The 14492-nt window shown below is 42.8% G+C and overlaps 1 protein-coding gene across 3 annotated transcripts in view; it reads left to right on the top strand.

Annotated features, from left to right (window-relative positions):
* NPTN (neuroplastin) overlaps nucleotides 1-14492 on the top strand; it is a 67536-nt gene that overhangs the window by 29378 nt on the left and 23666 nt on the right. For all 3 annotated transcript variants that reach the window (XM_032865010.1, XM_032865009.1, XM_032865008.1), the window contains exons 2-4: nucleotides 3269-3616; nucleotides 8634-8805; nucleotides 12432-12526. In XM_032865010.1, the coding sequence (XP_032720901.1) occupies nucleotides 3269-3616; nucleotides 8634-8805; nucleotides 12432-12526 (615 nt within the window). The remainder of the gene's footprint in view (nucleotides 1-3268; nucleotides 3617-8633; nucleotides 8806-12431; nucleotides 12527-14492) is intronic.

Raw genomic sequence — 14492 nt, 5'->3', positions numbered from 1 at the left:
GTGACTGTGGGCAAATTACTTAACTTTTTAGGGCCTTAGTTTCCATCTTTAAGGGTGTTATGTTGGCACCTATCTTATAGGACTGTTGTGAGGATTAAATGAGGTAACATAAAGTGCTTATCACATTGTCTAACACATAACTTGTACTTAGAAAATGTTACCTGTTGGTGCACATGGCTAATAATAAATAATAACAGCTTTCAAAGAGCACGTGGATAGATGTCTGTTGTTAGTGTTTTAAGGGATTTTAAATCTTGTTTTCATATAAATTTGTTTAAATATACATCATATAGTTTACTAATTCAGAAATTTTTTTTTTTTACTTAGTCCCATTTTCCTATATGCAGGTAGAAAATTAAACTAAATCAGATCAACATTCCTTCCTCCTTAATAGTGAATCTTGCCCAGGGGTGGCAGTGTCAGGTTGAGTGACTTGCTTGGTTCTCTGCAGTGGGAATTGTGTTCAGGCTGTTTCTCAGCTACCTTTGAATTGTGTAGTGTTGGGATTAGAGATTATACTGGAATTGGATGGGTTTTGGGGGTTCTGGACATACTTGCAGGCATTCCTTTTATATAGCATAATCAATAGATTGATAAAGAGGCTTAAATGTCACCCTGCGTTTCAGAAGGGGGAAAAGTACAAACCCACCAACAGATTTCTAGAGCATGATCAAGTAGATGGTCTCTGACTTAATGTGGTTCAACTTAAAACTTTTCAACTTTTTGATGGTGCAAAGGTGATACCTATTCAATAGACACCATATTTTGAATTTTGATCTTTTCCCAGGCTAGCAGTCTGCAGTCCCTGCCTCCCTCATGGTGGCGGACAGCAGCAGTGAGCTGCAGCTCCCAGTCAGCCATGCTGTCACAAGGGTAAACAGTTGATACACTTAAAACCATTCTGGACTCATACAGCCATTTTGTTTTTCATTCTCCGTGCAACACTCAATAAATTATGAGATATTCAACACTTACAAAGTGTAGATGTTTTGTTGCATGATTTGCCCAACTGTAGGCCTGTGTTGTGTAAGTGTTCTGAGCACAGTTAAGGTAGGCTAGACTAAGTTGTGATGTTCTGTAGGTTAGGTGTATTAAATGCATTTTCGACTTTAGAAAATTTCAACTTACAATGGCTTTATCAGGATGTAACCCCATCATAAGTCAAGGACAGTCTGTGCATAATCACAGTGTTTGAGAAGACATAAACTCCCCCAGCTCACAGAAAATGTGAGAATAAGAGCACTTGTAATTTACACTTAATGTTTGAGAGTGTGATTAAAACAGAGTACTACTCTTTACTGCTTCCTAGGGATTTATTGGTAACCAGTTTTCCATGATGATTAAACCAGTGGTAAAATGAATGACCAGCTTCCTTTACCTGTCCTTCTGTGTTAGTTGGCTTTGACTTTAATGAGTGGGCGGGTGGCAGTTTGTAAAATTAAGACATGGTTCCTTGAGTTCCACTTTACTTGGTATTTAGATCGCCTTTTCATTGCTGGGGATTGGTGTCTCCTTTCTGAAATTCTGGAACTTCCCCTGCATCTGAGAGTGACATCTTGTTGGCTTCTTGGGGTCTCTGATAGATGGTTCCTTACAAGGAACTGACCCGATCTGAAGTAGTTGTTTAGAATAGCATTTTCAAGGCAAAACTTTAATCTAAGGCTGTTAATTATAGTATTCCTATCCTCCCCAGATACTCAGTGTTTTATGAATTGAAAGATTAGTATGAATTTGGAGGTCTTGGCCTCTACTTAAGTAAGTATAGTACCTCTCTTAGAGTTCTTAGGTCCGTGGGATGGAGTTTATTTCCAAAGGCAAGTACTTCTGTGGATCTAAACAGAAAATTTTCCACTTAGTAACCTCCATTTTCAGCCAGCTCCTTTACATCCTTGGCTTCTGGACTGTAGGAAAACTGTTCCATTTAATTTATATTTTTTTTTTTTTTAATTTTTAATCTGATGTTGATAGATCCTGGCCCCACTCTGCTCACTACAGAGGGGCCAGCTAGGTCCCCAGGGAAACTGACCAGCCCCTCTTGCCTTGTACCTTGGGATACTGCTGCATTGGTAGAGATGCTGATGAACCCTAGGTGGAATAAATGGGTGAGAGAGAGTATGCTTGCACTGTGATTTAGTTTATTATGGACCCTATGCCCAAGTTCTTCAATTAAGTCTGGATTTTCTACTCTCTTTCTGCCATTGCCACTTTGTCTTATGGGAGTGTATGCTAAAGGTTACATAAACTTTAATTCCTGAATAATGCCTGGCAGTGTTGTTGAGGCCTAGCCTTCACCATAGAATTTAATTGATCATTACATATTTCTTATTCTTTATGAGCTGGCCTCTGGGAGCTAGGCAAATAAACTATGTAGACAGAGCCTGTCAAGTACCATGGTTATTTTTAAGACTGACTTTTCAGGAGAGTTCTCCAGTTGTATGAACTTACGGAATTGTGGAAGACGTAGTCCCTCTATTGGCAATTAGTTGGATCGCTGTTACTGTTGGTTCCACTGATGAGCTGACACCCTTAGTAATTTGCACTCTGAAGTACAGACTGTCTTGTTTTCCTGGGCCTGAAGGTCTGCATTCAGGTAGAGGTTACCTAGTCACAGCTAGCTGGGCCCTTTGTTTGCAGAGACCCAGGGAAGAATAGGATGTGGGGGCAAGGTCATCCTGAACTCAGCATGGAGTCCTGCACAAGAGAGAAATATGCTACCTTTTCGGTTGAAATTTGGACTTTGATTCCCAAGAGAAGGTGTCATTAGGTCAGTTGGTATTTCTTGTTGAGGCCCACTAAAGACATTCCATCTCTAACAAGTGTTTCCCCATCCAAAAGAGAGATCCTGACTTGGCATATTGAACTACTGCTGCTTGCGGTTATCTTTCATCACTTGCCTGAATTTGGAAAGGTAATGGTTTGTGCTCTAAGGAAAAAGACTCTTCCCTGAGACCTGAGGCTTTCTCATTCCTACCAACTGGGCCCATTGCTAAAACGCTTTCCAGTGGGCTTGCTTCTGCCTGGCTAGCACCTGGGCCGCCCCAGCTTGTAATTAGCCTGCCTTTGCTTCATAAGCTTCCCAGGGTGGTTCTTCTTCTAAAAGCTTGTATGAAATGCTATTTACTGTCTCTTTATAGTTTAAAAATGAATCCTTTTTGTTCTTTGCAACTCATTTGCTTTTTTCTTTTCTTTTAATTACTATTAACACCTGTTGATTCTTTTTTTTTTTCTGATTGGCCTGTCACTGCATTCCTGCTCCCCCTCCCTCTAGCTGGGTTTGTCAAGTCGCCCATGTCAGAAACTAAGCTCACTGGGGACGCCTTTGAGCTGTACTGTGACGTGGTCGGGAGCCCCACGCCAGAGATCCAGTGGTGGTACGCAGAAGTCAACCGGGCAGAGTCTTTCAGACAGCTGTGGGACGGTGCTCGGAAGCGCCGTGTCACCGTAAACACCGCCTACGGGTCAAACGGCGTGAGTGTGCTGAGAATAACCCGGCTCACCTTGGAGGACTCTGGGACTTACGAGTGCAGGGCCAGCAACGACCCCAAGAGGAATGACTTGAGGCAAAACCCCTCCATAACATGGATTCGAGCCCAGGCCACCATAAGCGTCCTTCAGAGTGAGTCCAGCACCCTACAGTAGTAGTACTGTAGTCATTAGAGGTGGCCCAATGACCCTTCCCTTCTGCTTCCTTTCCCTCTTCCCCAGTATGATCGCTCACCCCACCCCTTGTCTTCGTTTTTTCAAACCCATGACCCTTCTGGTTGTAGTGTATGAAAACATCTGTGGCATTTTTTTTTTTTCCCCCCTTTGCCATCCTCTCTACCTCCCTCATCCCCCATCCCTTCTCTGTGTCTTTCTCCTCAGGAACAAAGAACTTGGGGAAATCCGTGCCTGTCCAAAATCATCTGCAATGGGAAGAGGTGGGGAGGGAGAACTGGGGGGGCTCAAAAACCACTTAAACTCACAAAACCAGGCAGTTAAACCAGGGCAGTGTTGAATTGTTTCTTTCCCTCCCCTTTAATTTTGTAGTAGGTTTCCTGCTATCCTTTTGCTGATTTGTTCTCTGGTGCCTTTTTATTTTTGTTTCTCTCCCCAATCTAACTACTTTTTATTTTTTCTGTTCATCTGTTTGAAGCTCTCTGAGTAGCTGCCTTCACCTCTATGGTTTTAAGTTTGTGTCTGCCCAGCTTCTTCCCTCACTGTGACTTGGTGTCATCCTGTTCTGTGATGGGAATGTCGCCATGGGTGCGGTGTGGTGGTGTGTTTTGGTTGTTGGGTGGCATGTAAGCTTGGATATTTCCATAGTTCCAGCTCTTTTTCTTTTCTAAAACAGTGGCACGTGCTTCTCTGATAACAGCTCTCCACTACAGCAGTACACTCCTTACTGGTCCTGCCCATCTAGTCTCCTGCTCTCTTAAAAGCAGCAGCCTGATATTTTTTCCATATGTCTTGCTGGTAGGCACCAGGTGACACTAAACTGCAAAGTAATTTTTTAAAACCCCATCTTGCTGTTTCAAAGTCAGATTTGCATCTGTTTCCTGTTCACAGATAGTTTGACTCTGATGACTGACTGTTGGCATGGTGCTCCTTATCCCAGAGATTCGCAACCCCAGAACTAGTTTGGAAGCCATTCACACTGGCCTTTTCTTGTGTTTTGAAAAAAGAAGAAACTAAATTGCAACTAAGTGCTGAGGGGGAGCTAAGTGGCTGGCTCAGAGTTCTTCTCTTCCTCTGTTGTAGCAGGTACAAGTAAGACATTAGACACAGGAGCTCTTGTGGACACCTCTCTTTCTGAAAAGTGTCTTGCTACTTGTACAGTGGGAAGAAGAGGGAGGGAGAAGTCTCCAGTGAGCTAGTGCTCCTGGCTGGGAAGAGTTAGTTCTAGCCCCACATCTGACCTGATTATATAATTGAGGGAGCATACTTTACTTAATGGAAAGATCCTTTGGGTTTTCGCCTTCTCTTCAAGAACTCAGACTTACAGCCAGTACTGGCTTAAGGAACTGATTGGTTTAGAAAGAATAAGAAAAAATAGTAAAAACACATTTATGAGGAATTTAGTAATAACACAGGAAATAATAGGACATGGGCCCTGAATCTGTATACTTTATGGAAGATAGCAGGTTAGTTGTTTGTTCTTTATAGTATCTTAGAAGATGCTTATGAAGAGGAGAGAGGAGAGGCTGCTGCAGCTGGCACTGTTCAATCAGAGAACCTGCTTCTGGAAAGGGGAAAAGAAAACCTGTCTATGTGAAAATGGGGAATATTAACCCAGCAATTTTCCTTTTATTTAACAGTTTTTCCCTTGCACGCTTCCTTCTCCTGCCCCCCTGCTCCTTTCCTTATAAAAGCACAATTACCCAAATGGCCACAAAGATCTACAGAAGTTTGTAGGCATGGACTGGGCTGGGCATATGGTACTTGTTCTTCCAGGAGCTTGACTCAAATAGACTCAGAGTTCAACGGTCATGCTTTGGGGCCAGAAGAAGATGAGTCTTTGGGGGTATTTACCTACCAATCCTGAGAATACATAACCTTTCCCCAGTTTACTTGGAAATAAACTTCCTAACTTAGAAGTGTCTCATGTGGTTAAACCAAACCCTGGCCAGTTCAGTCTCATCCCAGACTCCCCCATCAATTAGTTAACCCTTGTTAACTTTTAGAGAGCCAAGCTGCTGCTGCTACCTCTAAAAAAAACACCCTGAATTCACTCTAATTGGATTGTTTTGTGGTTTTAACATCCCAAGGACATCTGCCTCCAGGAGGAGGTTGAAGTCTTCTAAGGATGACATTTTAAAAAATTTGAGACAGACGGGGGTGGGGGGGTGGGGGGGACCACAAGTGGGGAGGCGGGTTGGAGAGAGAAGGAGAAGCAGACTCCCTGCTGAGCAGGGAGCCCAAGGTGGGGCTCAATCCCAGGACCCTGAGATCACAACCTGAGCTGAAGGCAGACACTAATCGACTGAGCCATCCAGGCGGCCCTAACGATGACTTCTTGACAGTACTTGCCCCAAAGCTCCTTGAGTAAGGTAAGGTAGGCCCAGTTTTTAGTGAATCTCCCTGGCCATAGCATGTTCTTTTATACATGAGTGATGGTGAGGGTAAGGGTCTCCCACCCACTGCTTCTAAATAGGAGTCAGTGGCAGGTAAATATTTTTGGGCTTCTCCTAAATGTACTTCTCTCCTGGACTTTCATGTGCAGTGCTAAGCCACAGGAAAAAAAGCTCCACCTTCATCTGGTGCTGAATGCAGATGTGGCACCCTGGCCAAGGAGCTTGGTTTAGTACTGGTTTCCATATGTAACAGTTATCGGAGGGAGGCTACCCTACTCCACAGCCCTCCTATGATGCAGAATCCTATGTAAACCTATTTAAATTATCCACTTGCTCCCAGCTGACTCTCTCCTGGATCTTTAACACATAATGGGAAAAGTGCTTTCCTTTGCCTTCCAAGAATTCTTGGCAGAAAGTCTGCAGGTTGCTCTCATCACCTTCTTGATCTCCCTGAGCTGCAGTGGGCATTTGCATCATCACAGGTAAGAGTAGCACTTACTTTGGCCTCCTTGTGTTGAAACATCTGGAAGCTCTTGGCCTCATCCTCCGAGTTTACCCTTTCTCAGTGCAGTCTGAGAAGAACCAGGAGAATCCCGTATGGGTCAGAAAAGAAAATTGGATAATAAAAATTTAGTAAAAACCTATAAGTATGTTTGGGTTTTAATGTTGCCTTTATATTTTTAATTTCTGTGGAGTACTGGTTCTCTCTTTTGTTTTTGCTTGGTTTTGATTTTTCTTGGAATTGTGGTGCTTTCTGCTGATGGTGTGTGTGCGCCTTCCATTGCAGGGTTTGCAGCCGTTCCACTCGACTTAAGGCCCAGGGATTTGGCTTCTGTCCAGTGTGTTTTGGAAACCTTGGGACACCACTGCGCTAACGTGTTTACATGCATCTGCTTCTGTCTTAGTGGCTGCTATGCCTCCATTATCTGTACATAGAGACCCTGTTTGATGTTACAGTGCTGAATGGAAGATAACCACTATCCCTTTGCCAGAGTTGGAAAATAGTGAGAACCCATTTAATTTAACAGACTTGAGGATTTGCTTTATTTGTCAGTTTCCTTTGATATGAGCTCTATAGTCAGAAATGTTGCATTGATTAGGAGGTCCTTGGGCATTCTATTTTTCAAGTGTCCCATGACTTCTCCATTCTGTCCGCCTCCCTGCACAGGGAACAAAGCTTAGCTCCAGTGGAGGGAGAGACCTCTGTCCTCAAGAGTTAAGAGTCAGAACTATATTGTATGGTGTCAGATTGCTGCTACAGAGTTGCCAGGTACAGGGAAATGGGAAGTTAGTTAAGAATTTCTGAAAAACAATTAGAAAAAGAGTAAGAGAGAAAATACCTCGAATTGTGGTTGGGAAAAGTTCAGACTTGACCCGAAAATGTCTGACCAAAAGTAGAATAACAGCTAAGCTTGGGAAAAGATTAGAGAGAAGTAACAGTAACAAAAAGACGACAAACATCTTAACTTTAATATAATGGTGGAATTCAAAGGGCTTTAAGGATGAACCTTCCAGGAATGATAGTGTGTTTCTGCTCAATGTGTTCTAATATTTGAGTCAAGTAGGTTTTAGAATAATGACCCCAGGTTATCAGCCCAGGAGAGAACCAGGAGATGAAGTATAACTTGCCATAGGGCGGAAAGTGTGTTTGGGGTGGGGTGGGGTTTGGAAGTCGGGGAGGAAACAGAGCTAGAGAATTCAGTCAGATGTGTGTTCTAGGCCCAGCGTTGCTACTAATAACAATTATGGCCTTGCACAAGTCATTTTCCATTTCTGGCTCTTAAAGAGTGGGGATTCAGTGAACTCTAAGGGCCTTTTAGCTCTAAAATGCTAGGAAGCCATGATACCAACACATATCGCATTCTAGTTATATTATCTGCACAGTGGAATGTGTTTTACTTAGCAATTCTGAAAAAGTTTTATTTTGGGAATAAATATGGGCTGGAGAGAAGAAATATGATGGTTCCTTAAGAATTTTCCCTTGGCAAAAATTTGGAAAAATGAAACAGACTTCTGGCAGGAAATTTGCTGTTAGGATTGACACTGTCTTTTTCTGCATAATTAATGACCATGGCTGGTTTGCCATAGGTTTATAAGAATTTAATGTGGGAAAAGCCATACATTTATTATCTAATTATAGCTGTTACTGTTCCAAGGCCTAGTAACTCCATAGGGAGTTTATTAGTTACATAAATGATACTGCCTTTGTCTTCAGAACTGCAAGGTGGAGCCTGGTTTTCTAATTGAAGCTGAATTGGTTGGCGGTTCTTAAATCATAAAACGGTGGTGTTCAAAAGTGTAAGTGGATTGTTCCCAGTACAAGTACCCATAATACTCCCATTCTTTTCACGTCTAGGCCAACTGGTCTTCAGGCTGTTGTCTGCGCTAGTGGTCATTTGCTTATAATCATTGTTTTTCCTTTCTTGACTTCCTCCAAAGTGGTAAAGTGAAACTCCTCATGTGGTCCTGTCTGCCCTCCCTCTTCTTCTAGTCTCCCCATCCTACCCTATCTGATTCTCAGGCCAGGGCTACAGAGAATGGAAGGCTATGGCGCCCTATCACTGTGCACTCTTATTACAGAGCCAAGGATTGTCACCAGTGAAGAGGTCATTCTTCGAGACAGCCCTGTTCTCCCCGTCACCCTGCAGTGTAACCTCACCTCCAACTCTCACACCCTTACATACAGCTACTGGACAAAGAATGGGGTTGAACTGACTGCCACTCGCAAGAATGCCAGCAACATGGAATACAGGTGAGAGGGACTAGCAGCTCCTCGGAAGATGGGAGGGAGCACTGCTGAACTTACTATGGACATGCATAATCCACAGTTATGTTATGTGGGAGACATGTAAGATATATTTGGCCCTTCTCTGAGAGTCTAACCCAGTATATCTGGGGTGAGACCCAGGGATCTATTAAAGATTTCCAGAGGATTCTGATGAAGAGCTAGGTTTGAGAGTCATAGATGTTCCCCTCACTGTGTGATAATAGAGAAACAGCATAGGGAGCGCTTTGCTCAGAGGAATGGTGCTAGTCAGTAGGAAAGTCACAATTAGAATGCAGATCTCTTGACTTAATGCTGTGGTTTGAGGAATCAGATTGAAATCTACTTTAGGACTCTTAAAGCAAGAGTACCCTAAGTGATTTTTCCACTGAGTAGATTTCCTAGTGAGTTATCTTTTAGGAGTAGTTAAATAGGACCAGAACCTGATCAAGACCAGTGGATACAGGGCTTTTTAATGATCTGGAATAAGGTAATTCCAGTAACCAGGAAACATCATTTGATGAAAGGGATATATTTGCTGGCTGAAGCTACCCTGGCACCTAAAGATTTGGTGCTTTTTTGGAATAGCTAGAGCACATGGCACCTCACCTTTCAGAATAGTTTGTGGTTGAAAACTAATCTGGAAAAGGATCAGCTAATCCTGTTTGTCAGCTTGATGCAGTGCAAAGAAAGAGTGCAGTGGAGTGAAACCAGGAAAACCTGCATGCCCAGGAGTAGCAAGGACATTCTGCAGTATTTTGCAAGATTGAGATCTCTTCATATCCCTTATTTGATTGACTCACATTAAGGATCCTCCTCCTTTTTTCAAGTAAAGAAACTGAAACTCAAAGAGTAATGACTCTTCACTGTTTTCAAGGCCAAATATTACAGCTAGTAAATTTCAGAAGCAAGGCTAGGTTTTGGCTCTTCTGACTTTATAGAACCTAGGTCTTTTTTTCCCCCCTGTTTTAACATACCATTTTTAGTGGCAATTTAATCTGTCTCTACTGTAGTTTCTTCTGATATTAACTTGGAAATACAGCCTCAGCTATATTCTCATAGTTTAGAAAAGGTTAATCACATAGAACTATTGGGTAGAATGAAAGGCATATATTCTTGATCAGTTTGTTAGTTTTACAAGTTTGTATTTTTACAATAACTCTTTGAAGGTACCAGACATCCAGTTATGTTTCTCCTAGGTCTTGTACTATGTCACCTATAGGGCTTTGAACTGTCACTTTATAAATTTGAGCTTGACTTTATAAAATACGGCCTCCGCCTCCTCTTCTTCCTTCTTCTTTCTTCTTTTTTTCTGGTCAGCTTATTTGCAGCTCTCCAGGGTGTTCTGCGTTGTCAGAGTTTTTCAGGGAATCTGTGTGCTCCCACATTTTGTGAAGTAACAGCTATGAGTCCCTTGGACCGCCTATTAAGTCAGCTATGGAGCAGGTCTCAGACCCTGCACCTGCTCACTCGAGGGGATGTTTTCCATTTGCTTCAGTTGCTTCCCAATAGCTACTTGAAGGGAATGTTATGTAGGCGATTTTGAGCCCTAGGCATGGGCTTAAGCTTGGGAGTCATCTTTCTAAATCTTTTCAAGGAACTTTTAGAGTTAGCCTGAGCCCTAAGGATACAGCTGCCTTTCCTCCTTGAAACTCTGGAACATTTGTGAAAAGCAGCTGACTTGTCTGTTTTCCCTATTGGGAGCATATTGATTTAAGAAGAGCTACTTGTATCAAATTTAGAAGACTCTTGGCTGTTCCTCTTAGAATATTATGCTGCCCTGGGTATGCTGAGACAGTCCTAGGGAGAGGCTGTGTCTCTCCTCATCCATATTCTGTTAACCCCGTTTCTTTTTTGGGATGAACAGTAAGATGGATACATATATTAGGCTAGTCAGTGTTAGGGGTCAAGGTTAGGGGTTTTTCTCAGACATTAACTAGTGCGGTGGAGATTTGACCATCACAAGTGTCATGTTTTAAGCACTGAGTCGAAAGAGGAGAAGCTATGTAATGGCTATCCTCTGATGTGGATTTCTCTCTCTTTGGTAATTACGCACTAGCCTGTCTGCATATGTTTTGGGGTGTGCGTCTAGGCTATAGTGTACTGAGCTGGTGTGAAGCTGGTTGTCAGGGGCAAGAAAGCTTGTTTAGGATCACCTGTGGAATTCAGAGGAGTGCTGTTCCTACAGTCCTCCTTGTCACTCTGATGTACTTGATCAGGATCTCTGCATAGCTGTTTACTCTTCGTTTATATTCATTCAGTCATTTACTCCTTTATTCCTTCTCTCTGCTGTATTCTAGGTCAGATCATAAGCAGCGTATAGAATTGTACACCAGATAAACAGTGCCTGTCCACATAGAACTTGGTCTTTTGGGAAACTGGACATTCATCAAGCAATCACATAAATATATATATATTACATATTTATATATATTTATAAAATATATATATTTATATAGTATATAAATATGTAATATTATATATTTATGATACATATGTAATAAATATATAATCACATATGATGAATGCTTATGAAGAATTTGAGTGTATAATGAGCATGTCAGGGAGAGGGATGTCACTTAGATTGAGGGTAGGAGGAAGTGATGTGAGCCAAGACTGATGCAGAAAGACTTAGGTTAGGGTAAGGGTAATGGGAAGAGCATTCTCTAAAGGAATATCTCGCGTCAAGGTTTTGAGGAAGGAACTTCTGTATTTGTATCCCACTTGGGGCACGTTGAAAAACTGCAAAGAGCCCAGTACGGCTAGAAAGTGGCTGAGATGAGGGTAGGAAGCAGATTTGTGCAGGTCCTTAGAGTTCTAGCTGTGCTTAAAAGTCTTGTCTTGTCTTTTCTTTCTTTCTTTTTTTTTTAAGATTTTATTATTTGTCAGAGAGGGTGAGCATGCACACAAGTGCGGGGAGCTGCAGGCAGAGGGGGAAGCAGGCTCCCCACTGAGCAAGGAGCCCGATGCCCGGCTGCATCCCAGGATCCTGGGATCATGACCTGAGCCAAAGGCAGACAACCAACCGACTGAGCCATCAAGGCATCCCTGTACTTAAAAGTCTTAAAAGTTTAGTTGCATTATTGTGGCTGGTGCTCTGATGTCAGAGATTTTTTTTCTCCCTAATGTCCCCTGGGTCCTGTTAGTGAGTAGACTTATTGAAAGGCATGCTACTGAAATACAATGTGGGAAGAACAAGCCCACAACAGGGTCTTTAGGGAAGCACAGAAGATGATTTGCTTTTTTTCCTGCTCTTACTTATTTGACTAGCACCACCAGGTGAGCAAGAAGTTTTTATTGATGGCTCCATCCACTATATCTAAATAGAGTTTGTTTTGTACAGCCCTCTTATTTTGATTGCTTGTTTAAGGTTACAGAGCATGTATCGTTCTGTATTTGTATTCCAGGCACCCAGTAAGGAGTGAAGCGTTAATGTTTTGTAATACATGGAGGGAGGGTTTGCTTTTAGTTAGGAGGAGGCGAGTTGCATTCAGGGACACAGTTTGGAGAGCAGGGTCCCTGGTTGCCCTTTTGATTCTTTTGTTGTCTATTTTGTTGTATATTTGTTCCCAGCTTCCTCACTTGATTTTTTTTTTTTTTTCTCATCTCTGCAGGATCAATAAGCCGAGAGCTGAGGATTCAGGCGAATACCACTGTGTATATCACTTTGTCAGTGCTCCTAAAGCAAATGCCACCATTGAAGTGAAAGGTACAACCCAACAGAGGCTGCAGTGTGAGCCTCTCGCTCTCTTTCTGAGACACTACCTTGGTCTGGACTTCCAGCCTGCAAGCTGTTCTTGTTCCCATTATGGGAGGCAGTATAACACTATGGTAGGACCACAGGCTCAGAGCTCTGGTGCCCAGGTTTAACTCCAAGCCCTATCATCTCTTAGCTATGTATATGACTGTGGCAAGTTATTAACTTCTTTGTGCTCCTGTGTCCTCGTTTGTAAAACCTACCTCATGGGGATTGTAAGGAGGAATAAACAAGCTAATACGGTAGTTTGAGGCATAGGAGATTGCTGTTTCTGTGTGGTAAAAATGAATGTTGGCAGCTTCGTTATGGTTCAACCTATGTAAATCCCTTAGAACAAAGTGCCTTACAACTATTATTACATAGGTCTCCAACAGGCCAGCAGGATTTGGAAAAATAAGATGTGCATGGTGAACATAAACTATTTGTGGGTAGTTCATTGGAATTTTAATAGGAACTGGGTGCATGGCATCTTCAACATGCAGCTGTGTCTTGAACATGTAGCTGAAAGTTCGAGAAAGGAAAGGAACTCTAAGAGAAGGGACAAGTGAATTTTATAAGATTGGAGCTACCCTAACATCGTGAATCAAGCTTTCCTGTGTTATTTCAAAGAAGCAGCTGAGACCCAGAAAAGTGCAGCCATGAGCTCTGGGTCCCAGAGTGGTTTGTGACAGAGCTAGGGTTAGAACCCAGGTCTTGACTCTCAGTCCCCTGTTTTTCTATTTTATGAAATGTCCAGGGGGAATGTGGGGCTACTGTTTGAGGTTAGACTAAAGAGATGAGGGGTGGGTTGGTTGGTTGTTTTTCCAGTCTTCTTCATTTTGCTTAGGAAAGAGACAGACTTGTTCTTTAAATCCATATAGCTGATCTTTAGTGGCTGAAAGGACAAATTTAGGAAATGGAAGATCCCATAATGGCAGATATTCAGATCTTTCTTAAAACAATTAGAAGACTAGAAGTTCAGATTAAAGAAAGGCTGAGACAGATTCTAAGTTTCAGTTATATGTTGTTATTAAATGAAAGTAGTATCTTGCTGACACAGCCCTGACTTATAAGTGGACATAAGGACAGCCAGTGTCTCTTCTAGCTGCCAGACTGAATTCAAAATGCCTGAAGGGGTTGAGTCACAGTGGCATGGTTACAGTCCACACAGGGCAGAGAACCTGGGATTTGATTCCTTCAGGGCTTTTCTTGGAGAGGTCTGGGTTTATCTCTGGTTTTGAAGGATGACACATTTGTTCAGCATGGGGAGGGAGGCATGAGAAGGCCTTTTCTCTAAGCCAGCCGAGTGTCTTTCCTTACCTGGGTGAGCAGGACTACCTGGAGAGAGGTTTTACTCTCCCAGGAGAGACTGGAGGCCCTGTAGTCTTCTAGGCTGAGCGTTTGGCGCAGGATGTAACAGGAAGGGTGAGGGAGGGAGAGTGGTGTGTGTAGTTAGCTGTCCTCCCCAAGCCTGAAACATAATTCCAAGCAACTGGAAGTCCTGGCTTCACTGTGATCCTGCTGACTTGGCTCTCCTGATTTCTAGCAGCGCTTTCAGGAGTGGAGATGGAGGTTTCCCGGTGGGTTGGCTGCACATGAGCTGTGCTTTTGTGACCCCCCCCAAGACGTCTTTTCCTCACATTCCCTTTAGCAGATAGGAGGTAGTGGTCTGGAGGGGCAGAGAATAGGAGGCTGCAGGCAGGAGCATTTTCAGAGGAGGTTAAAACTTCTATGACAGCTTGTCGCTGTGACTGTGTGTGTTGCTCACTGTTGCATTTTCTGCCCAGGAGCTCTGTGAGGAAGATTGGGCAGGTGGTGAATTCTGCTTTTAAAAGAGTAGACCTTAAGAGATTCTCTTTCATACAATTCTAAAGCATATTCTGTGATTAGCTTGGACTGATAGGTTAGTCTCTCAAGAAAATTCACAGGGAATTCCAGT

This window comes from Lontra canadensis, unplaced genomic scaffold, assembly GCF_010015895.1.
Source record: "Lontra canadensis isolate GAN:19392208 unplaced genomic scaffold, GSC_riverotter_1.0 scaffold28, whole genome shotgun sequence".
In the NCBI taxonomy this organism is placed as follows: Eukaryota; Metazoa; Chordata; class Mammalia; order Carnivora; family Mustelidae; genus Lontra; species Lontra canadensis.
This window is presented reverse-complemented; position numbering and strand designations above follow the sequence as displayed.